At 40.1% G+C, this 9525-nt stretch overlaps 1 protein-coding gene across 5 annotated transcripts; it reads right to left on the bottom strand.

Moving 5' to 3' along the window:
- Positions 1-8847, bottom strand: LOC104453912 (protein GDAP2 homolog). Of its 5 annotated transcripts, none has more exons than XM_010068562.3 (15): positions 8663-8804; positions 7989-8462; positions 7359-7436; positions 7041-7096; positions 6774-6893; positions 6593-6663; positions 5768-5861; positions 5428-5631; positions 4238-4489; positions 3666-3774; positions 1984-2051; positions 1063-1132; positions 910-984; positions 723-805; positions 1-458 (listed from the first exon to the last, which is right to left on the bottom strand). In XM_010068562.3, the coding sequence occupies exons 2-15, from the start codon at positions 8259-8261 to the stop codon at positions 383-385; spliced, it is 1629 nt and encodes a 542-aa protein (XP_010066864.2). In that variant the 5' UTR covers positions 8262-8462; positions 8663-8804; the 3' UTR covers positions 1-382. The 5 variants fall into 5 exon arrangements, 3 of the variants coding, with proteins under 3 accessions (XP_010066864.2, XP_010066863.2, XP_010066862.2); XM_010068561.3 differs by having other exon boundaries at positions 7-458; positions 723-814; positions 8802-8847; XM_010068560.3 differs by having other exon boundaries at positions 7-458; positions 723-814.
- Positions 8848-9525: the final 678 nt, after the last annotated feature.

Below are 9525 nucleotides of genomic sequence, written 5' to 3'. Positions count from 1 at the left end.
TAAAAATGCTCCAGACATGAGAGACAATTTCATTTTTCTGGCAATAATGTTAATAAATACAATTAGAAGATCGATCTGTTCAGAAGCTCGAACCAAATTCCATGCTGTCCGAGATGTCCCGATGAGCAAGGAAGAAAAAGAAATGGGGAATTTCGTTTCTACTATTTCTACTGTACTGAGAAGTGCCCCAAAATATTTTTTAAGATACAAGAGATGCAAAGAATGAGAAAAATCACGACAGTGAAAAGAATGATGGTGTGTGACATAGAAATTAACCTGCTTTTCGCAATGCATGGTGGTGCGTAAAAGGCAAAAAGAAACTCGATTGCTTTTGCTGAGGCCGGCTTTTATCTCCTAAAGAATGGTGCAAAATTGGCTGTGCTTATGTTTGCTGCTGTACATGATTTTTCCCAGGATCCACAATAAGGCCCTTTCCTCCATTCACTTCTAAATCATGCCTGCAATAACGAGGCTATTTAAAGCATGAAAATTTCATTTCCACTTCAAAATGCATAGGCGCAATAGTGGCAGATGCAGATCGTGTTTTAGAGGAAAACATATCTTAGCCTAGCGCCAAATGTATGGCAACTTGATCGTTTCTAACCTCTCAAAATCAGATTTGCCCTCAATTGTCTCAACAAGGAATAATGATGAAATGAAATACCGTCCATCTGTAATAAATAGAAAATGCAATAGAAATGAAAAGGCAATGAACACTCAACTGGAACACAAAGTCTGGAATAGTCAACTGGTCACGAGGAACATATCTGAACAATTGGAGCAGCCGATCGACATAAACTGCTTTCTTCCACACCTAGAAAGTAAAATATTGAGAGCCTTGCATAAAATTGGGTTCCCACAGAGGGATCAGTACTAAGTGGGGCATCGACACTAAAGATTCAGACATACCACATTATCAACGAACCACTCCAGTGCCAAAATTGAAGCCCTCAAATGCATATTTGGGTGAAGAACATACAATGCCTGCATAGGGAAACATATAGCAATTGGCATTGCTTGACAGTAAACTTGGTCAAATAAAGTAACTCAAGAATTGCATACATGCAGGTTTCGCTGATGTTTACGACCAAGTATCTGCTGCAACCTCCTCATCCATCCCAAATCTGGTATACTGCTTATTCCAGAAAGAAGCATGAAGTAGAAATTAGCGTCGGATCGCCAAAGTGTTGTAACTTACACTAATTGAACAGACATGGTGTCATAACTATAGTAATCATGGCTAAAGCTGCGCAAAATTAATCATCCTGAAAGCAGCATATGTCTGTTCAAGTTATTGTCTGTTTGCAGAAGAATTTTATTCTCTCGTGCATAAATCCATTTAGAAGTTTTATATAGTCTCATCCAGAAGTTACTCCCTATTGAATGACAACAAAAAATTTAAGTCCATCTAACAGGACAGGGTTAAGGTAGGTTCTAGCACAGTGGTGAGAGACACCATGCAGGAAATATCCAAAATGTCTAAACCAACCAAAGAGGTGATTTCCAGACTCCCCAATACAATTATACAAACAATTAGCCTGCAACTATCAAATACTCTTTTGCTCCCTCCTCACATATCAGATGATGACTAAACATACAGTTTCTATGCTCTTGGTGATCCTGAATGAAACAAAAGAAGGTAATTTTTTTGCGAGGTCGAGGGGCTAATAACCTTGAACTGTTTCAAAAGTACAAAAATGAAGATATCAAGCCATTTTGCAGGGTAGGAGCAACATTAGCATTATCATGATCTGATGAGTCAAAGATTATCTCATCCCTCTCTTGCTAATGTTTACTTCATAGCAAGCTCTTGATCTCAACCAGCCAGCGATCATGGGGATGATTCCTAAGCTTATTTTAATTAGTGTAATAGCCGTAGGAATTCTTGGATGAAAAGCACGTCCCTGAAACATAAAGCAATTTGACCAGGCAAATTCTATCATTGTGAGGTAGTTATGCTACTGAGATCATAGGGATACTCACAGTTGCAATGATGCAGCCGAGTGGATGTAAATGATAGAATAAGGTTTCTGTATCAAGGGTTCAAACTCCTGAAATTTAATGAGCAAGAAACTTCTTCAGCTTTCAAAACTGAATTAACTTGAAACATCTACTAAGAATTATGAATAAGATGTGTAAAAGAAAAGTCAAAAAGCTATATTAATGAAACCCAAACGAAATCGTTCATACTACTGGCCAATTGGTTTACAAATAAATATCAGATAGTAGGAATAAGGCCCTTAACATAACCAAGATATGATTCTGGGGAGTCCTACTATGCCAAATACTTGAGCCTGCAGCATAGGAAATGTTGAAATTTGAGCACTGATTTGTTCCCTGAGCGGTTACTTCCCATCAATACTGACAATATATTTGTGTCACTAAAATTTTGGAAAAGCCACAAAAGAACCCCACATTATTGTGACTCATTTACCGCAAACTATTTTTGTGACACCAAAAACTCCAAACTATCCTTATATTGTGACACATTTACATTCATTACGTCCAAAGTCACCATTAAAAAACTGTCGTGAATATGATGTGGCACTTTTAGGGACAAGTGACTCTAATGTGGCGCCATGCGAGCGCCACTTCGCAAAAAGAAAAAACATAAAGATAAAAGAAAAAAATTGCACTATTCATCGTCTTCACGGGGGAGGAAGATTAGTACTTTCTTGTCCAGAAAACAAAGCTTCAAGAATGGAAACATCAGACCTATTGGCAATACTTTATATCTCATTACTTAGGCACACTGATGAATAACTCACATCTGGGAACACTATCAATAATATGCAAAATAAGGATAAACCCAGGGCCAGGTTGGGCGCATTGATTAGTGGGAAGCTCAAGAACACTAGATTAGTGGCAGGCCACCATAGCCGCTCCAGCTCGAAGCTTGCCTTATTTGACCTTGACCTTCAAAGCTCGCAGGTGGTCGCAAGCCGCCATGGCCAAGCTTCAAAGCTCGCAGCCGCCATGACCGCTCGAAGCTTGGCTTGAGGATCTTACCTCGACCTTTGAAGCTTGCAGGTGGTCTCAAGCCGCCAAGGCTAAAGCTTCGAAGCAACTTGAAGGTTGAGCTTCGAAGCTTGCAGCCGCCATGGCCACTTGAGCTCGAAGCTTGGCTTGAGGATCTGACGTCGATCTTCGAGGCTCACAGGTGGTCAGGTAAGTGCCAACCAGGTGCCGCTGGATGTCCAGGTAGCAGTAGGCAGCAAAGCAAGAACGCCAGAGGAGTTTGGCCAAGCAATTAAAGATGATGAACAATAATACTTCACGAAGTACTAGAGAAGATGAAGAACAGGGCAATTTTCTTTTTTTATTTATTTATCCCACATCAGAGCCACTTGCCCCTAAAAGTGCCACGTTGGATCCACTTTAGCTTTTTAACAGTGATTTTGGATGGAAGGGTGATGGAAGGTAAATGTGTCGTAGTGGGCATAATTTAGGATTTTTGGTGTCACAAAAAAAGTTTGAGATAAACGTGTCTTCCCTTAACATTTTGAGAAACTCCACAGTGAGCACATAGCTCAAACTAGGCAAAAACAGGATCAGGGCCATGGTCCCAAGAGAAGTAAACACTTAGTCAAGACTTAGAACATCACCAAATAATATGACTAAATCTAAGCATAATTCTAAAACTGAAGCAACTGGAGCTTTCATACCTTTACTACATAGAAAATAAATCGCTCCAAATCAAGACAACGCCGAAGAAAATGTGCTCCCACAACCACCATTACAGGGCGACCCTCACTATCTACACCACCACGGTATCTAATAAAGAAACATAAGACCAAGTTAGGCTGACTTTTGATGATAAAAGAATATGCACCAAAGTTTATTCATCAATAATTAATCCTAACATCGTCATGCAATCTTGCAGATTTAGACGTTTGCACAGAAATGATCTTTGAGAACAAAAAGCGGTCCTTTTAGTTATACACTAACGAGGGAACACTGGGAAGTGCCAATCAAAGCCAGCCAAACATAAGGTTCATGAGCCAGTGAAAGAGAATAAACCAAGAAATAATGAGCCATCTCCGGCTTCATAAGTAATGATATCAAGACACTTATACTATTGATCCGCTACCATCTAAGCTACATTATTACAATCGTCATTAAAAAGAATGTCAAAAGCTAGAAATTTGACATGATTCAGATATGAGTCTGACTACAATCTGAAGAGATTAGATGCAATGCAGGAGGAGGCAGAAAAGGAAAATGAAGAGATGCTTACACAATTTTCATGTCGGCAATGTCAGAGAGATTAAGAGAAATAGCTTTAGAGAGGTAACTTGAATGAAGCGTATACTCTTCGGAGGGAGTCAAAGAGGGTCCTGCAAGGTCACCAAACCCAAGAAATTTGGCCCAGTTCCATCCCCTTCGTACCTCAACATTTTTATCCCACTGCTCCTTCCTCCTCTGGTCTGGATCTTTACTTATTGACATGAAAGCAGGATCCAGGTATGAAGCCAAATGCGATGAATTCCTGGAGATGAACAATCTCGAGTCTTATCTCTCAACAGTTTATATCTTAAACAAGCAGCAGAGGACAAGGTTCACATGAAAAAGCAAGAGCACTAATGCCAGATGTTTCCAACAGCCATTTTACATTGCTTGATTAATCTTTTCCTTTACAGATATTGTCCTCTGAAATTCAAGGAAAAGTCTTATTTTTCAGAAAATGCGAAATATTATTCCCTCATCTTATGAAAAATTGCATTAGTATTTGGATGGTCCACCTTTTGCATTGATAATCAATTGAAAGCAATAATGCCTGGAGGAGAAATGAAAAAACTAAGAGTAAAGGAACAGCAACCATGGACGATAAACATAATGGGTATGTATACAAGCAGCAAAGGTATCAGCTTTCAATAAGCATCTCGTTGCCAAATCATTTTTCATTTCCAATGAGAAAAGCCAAGATAAATGGTAACTTCCAGATAATGGGGGAAGAAGAAATGCCTGTTTATATACCCATGATACTTCCGGTTATTTCAAAACTTTAACCTGTGCTAGATTAACACCTCAACATCAAGACAAGATGTGCCGAGGGAATGGGTAAAGTAAGACAACTCAGACTCCATGTCACTAATGCGTCACTTTCATATCACCATAAAATCATGGAATGTGATAAAAGCAGTGAAATGCGAATCAAGAAAATCAAAATAAAAGTGACCTAAAATGAATGGCACCTGTAAGTGACTACATTTAACAGATCCCCAGGTAAACTTTACTATGTTATTCTTTAACCCTATCACACAAAATGATCAATGCCCAAACTTAAAAAAAAAAAAAAAAAAAAATGACGTGATCAAATGCCCTTAAAAACATTTTAAATCACAATGGAGTTTTCTAATTCTGCTGCTAGAAAAAAACTAAAACATAAACCATTTTGTCTGGCAGTCAAATGGTATGCCCACTAACCTTCTCACCAAACCAACATTGCTGACAGGAACATCAACTGGGGCCTGAGGAGGATCTTTAGAAGCCTTTTTAGGCAAAGGTTTTATTCTTATTTTACGTTCATCTATAACTGTTTCACCATTCTCATCCCACAATTCTGCAGGAAGCTTTGATATGGCTACCTCCTCCTCATGCTTATCTCGAGGAAAGTAAAGAGGGAGCAATCTACATGAAAAAAGAAAAAAACTTAAGACAACATAAACCAAAATTACCACAAAAAAGACAGCCTAAATCCACACTACTAATATACCTATCCTCTTAATCCGACCTCTATCAATGAAAGAAGACAAGTACTATGTACCTTTTGTAGATCTCGGTGTCAAATCCAGTAGTTGTGCAAAAGACAATGGCTGTGAGTTCATCTTTTTGCTTGTCAAGAAAACGACGAATGGTTCCTGATAAAAAACAAGACAACTTTATTGCATGACTGCTTCTTATAGTACAATCTGCAGCACTGCTAATGCAAATAAATAGCTCCTCATTAAACTATTACGAAATTCTTGCATGGTTGATATACCAGAATAACGCATCCCTCCAAATTTTCTAAACCTTGTGAAGATAGAGAAATTTGAAAAAAAAGTCCCAATTATAATTAGATAAGAGTAAACGGAGATTTCTCTCTAAAAAAGCAGCTTCCCCATTTCAGTATGATGATTAATGACACTATCATTACTCTTCCAAGAGCTACCTTTCTTTATATTATTATTATTATTATTATTATTATTATTTTTTGGGGGAGGGGAGGGGTTTGATTTTGGGTTTGTGGGGAGCATGTGTGAGTGCAGAGACTATCCTAAATTGAGGGGAAAAAATATTGAACTGGACATCTTTTTCTAGAGATTTCCAGACAGAATCAACTCAATACCCCTTGATACCACATCCCCAGGAACTAGAAAAAGCATAAGGAATTCTGAAATTTAAAAACAGGGATATTAAGTTGAGGAAAGAAATTAAAGATATATATGTCTTTTAAGTTGCAAGGAATAGAATAAAATGCCACGATCAATCTTGAAACTTTCCTAGACAAGCATACTTCAGGGATGTGAAAATATGTCCTTAGTACCAAGGAGAAAAAAAAAAATTTAAAGCCTATCAAAAGGGTAAAGATGCAGGATAGATGGCTCACTTAGAGCAACATGTGCAGCAGGTTCCCGTGGATAGTTCTTTGCCTCTGTGTATAAACAATCCATAGCAATGCTGCATGGTTATGTCACTCATGTAAGATGAAGTCTAGTTGAGTATTTACCTAAAGAAAGGTATAACAAATCAGAAAACTCTATAATTCAGCCAGACTTATCTCCAACAACCTTTGAAGTCCGCTTTCAATGAGAAGTTCGAGGCAAGACCGGTAGCAATGACTCAAAGCATTCTCGGCGGCAGTATGATACTTTACAGCATATTTTGGACCAACAGTATGAATCACCCTCCTGAGAACCCAGAAGAAATTCTGCTTTTAGCTTCTCTGCGAGTTCGATACCCATATGGAGAATGTTTCAAGTTTCTACTCTAAATTCTTTACGATTTTTCACTAAGAGCTTGAAGACAATATTGTAAAAGGTCAGTAGAGTATTGACCTAGCAGGAAGGTTATACGCATTTGTAATCTTGGCCAGCCCTGTTCGACATCCACCCTGGATCACAAAAGAAATGCCAGATATGGGTCAGTCTAGCCCTGCAATTCTTTTTCTTTTCACAAAAGGAGATCTGCTGATTGTACTTCATGAAGAAAATAAGCAACCAAATGTAATGTTCTTCACATATTTATATGAAAAGCTAAATGCTTCCGCTGGTATGCTACTTCAATAGCTCCAGCAACATTTCTCCAGAAGAGGTCATTCTGACATCATATATAGTGTAATTTGAACATCAAAATGGGTGAAAAAAATTACTCACAAGCATAGCACATTCGTCTGCGAGATCAGGTCCAGCTGCAGCATGTAAACCAGGACTACTGTGTGCATCATCCAAATTCTGAAAACAGCCAAAGTAATTGTAATTTCAGACTTTTTATTTTATTTTATATAATTGTACATACACTACTGCTTCTGCAAAATCACACGGTGTATATAATGTCATAGGCTTATATTAATATAGGATCCAGATACCTACAGCGCAGTTCACAAATCTAATTTTCATCTCTCGCTGGCTTTAACTGGCTGCTAATGCTTCCCTTCTCCAGTTAATGAAGCAAGGAATAATTAGAGTATCCCTTGACTCATGCAAAATTTAAGCAATTTAAGCAGCAACAACTTCAAAATCATGTAAATAAAGCATTCTTCAAGGTAGTTAAATGGCGAAGGAATCATTCTTTATATTACTTTTCAGCAAAGGTGTAGGATCATCCAAAAGTAGACCTAAACATTGATCTCTATCCAACAACGCTTTTGAATTTCCTAGGGTGCAGGTGGCTTTATAGCTGAATCGCATCTAATACAACCTAGGCATGCCTAAAAGCGATTCGCAATCCATTTGTGGCCTAGTAAAGATTTTCGAAAGACTGGGAGCACACAGTACGTTGATCACCTCATTCGTAGAGTTCACGACCGCATCCACGTCGAGATTCCACGGGCTGCCCCTCCAGATGTATATCTTCTCGTTAACCTCGCGGTCCACCGGAAACCGAGAAGCCATCCCGTTGCCCACCGCATCCGCCCCGGAAACCGACGTCAGAGGATCGCCAAAGTACGGGTTACAGAACGAAGCGTCTCCATTCTCCTCATCGAGGGACGACCCGTTCTCCACGTCGATCCACCTGGGAATCTTGTCCAGGCTCACCACATTCTTCCCGTTCTCCATCGCAAACCCCTCCCCCTCCGCCGCCGCCGCCGCCGAACCGGCGCCTTCCGCGGAAAGAGAGAGAAAGGAAAAATCGAACGGCGTCGTCAATTTCCCACCCCCTCCATCTCCGAACTAACCGTCAATCCAACCGCGTTCACCCGCCCGCCAGAGGTGAGACCAGACAATTCCAGATGCCGACCAGTCAAAATCTCCGCATCCCTGCAGACAATCAAAAACGCGCGCGCGCACGCGCAGCACGCGATCAGGATCAGGCCATCGAGAGCAATCATCGAACAAAAAACAGCAAACTTCCGGCACTCGAGATCTCTAGAAATCAAGACGCGGACAATGCGAAACTCGACGACGACGACGACGCGAGCGAAATTGCGCGCGCCGACGACCGAACGACGTGCCGTTACCCGTCCGACGGCTGTCGCGCGCCGAGCGGCGCGGCGGAGACGACGCGAGATCGGAGAGCCGGAATGATGGAATGCGGACGATTGGCAAAAATCAATGAAGGCGCGAGCGAGGCAGGAATGCGCCTTCCTTAGTCCTTACCAGAGCGGATTGGCGACATCGAATGATTTTCGGGATTTCGCGAAAGCGACCGATCTCGCGATTACGGGATTTTCTTATTATTATTATTTTTTATTTTTATTTTGTCGATTTCTGTTTTATTTTAACTTATTTTATTTAGAAATCCCAGTGCATAGGACAGCTCTTACATTGCGTGCAATCAGGTTTTGTTTTGTGATTTGTTTTTCCACATAGCCAGCAACAAATTTGGAGTTGGGGGTTATTAAATGTGAAATATCATCTTACTCTATTTTTGGGATAAGAAGTTTTGTTTTATTGAGATTGTACTTTACATTTGTATCGACGGATATAATTGATTTTCAATGATTTGAAAGACCGCACAATTTTTCATGAATGATTAGGATTAGGTATAGGATAAAATGATGCTCAAAAAAAGAAATAAGATGCCGATTCCTGTGATGCCAAAAGAGCGGGCTCGCAATTATTTCATGAAAGCATGCAATTTGGCTAAGCGCTAGAAAAAAGGACTGGAATCAAATACTGGGATGGACCCTACAAGGCTTATGCATTTGCCGAAAAAATGCCTTTTCTATTACGATCTTCTATCGCCCAATGGGGAGGCCATGCAAGCGTCATCGAAAAGCGTGATCAGGACTGGGATCATTTACAGCGTAGGGGCCTATTCCCGGCAGGACAAGTGGGAGGTGTCGCTTCGAATCACGGGGAATATTCTTAGGGAACCTCC

The sequence above is a fragment of the Eucalyptus grandis genome, chromosome 7, assembly GCF_016545825.1.
Source record: "Eucalyptus grandis isolate ANBG69807.140 chromosome 7, ASM1654582v1, whole genome shotgun sequence".
Lineage (NCBI taxonomy): Eukaryota > Viridiplantae > Streptophyta > Magnoliopsida > Myrtales > Myrtaceae > Eucalyptus > Eucalyptus grandis.
This window is presented reverse-complemented; position numbering and strand designations above follow the sequence as displayed.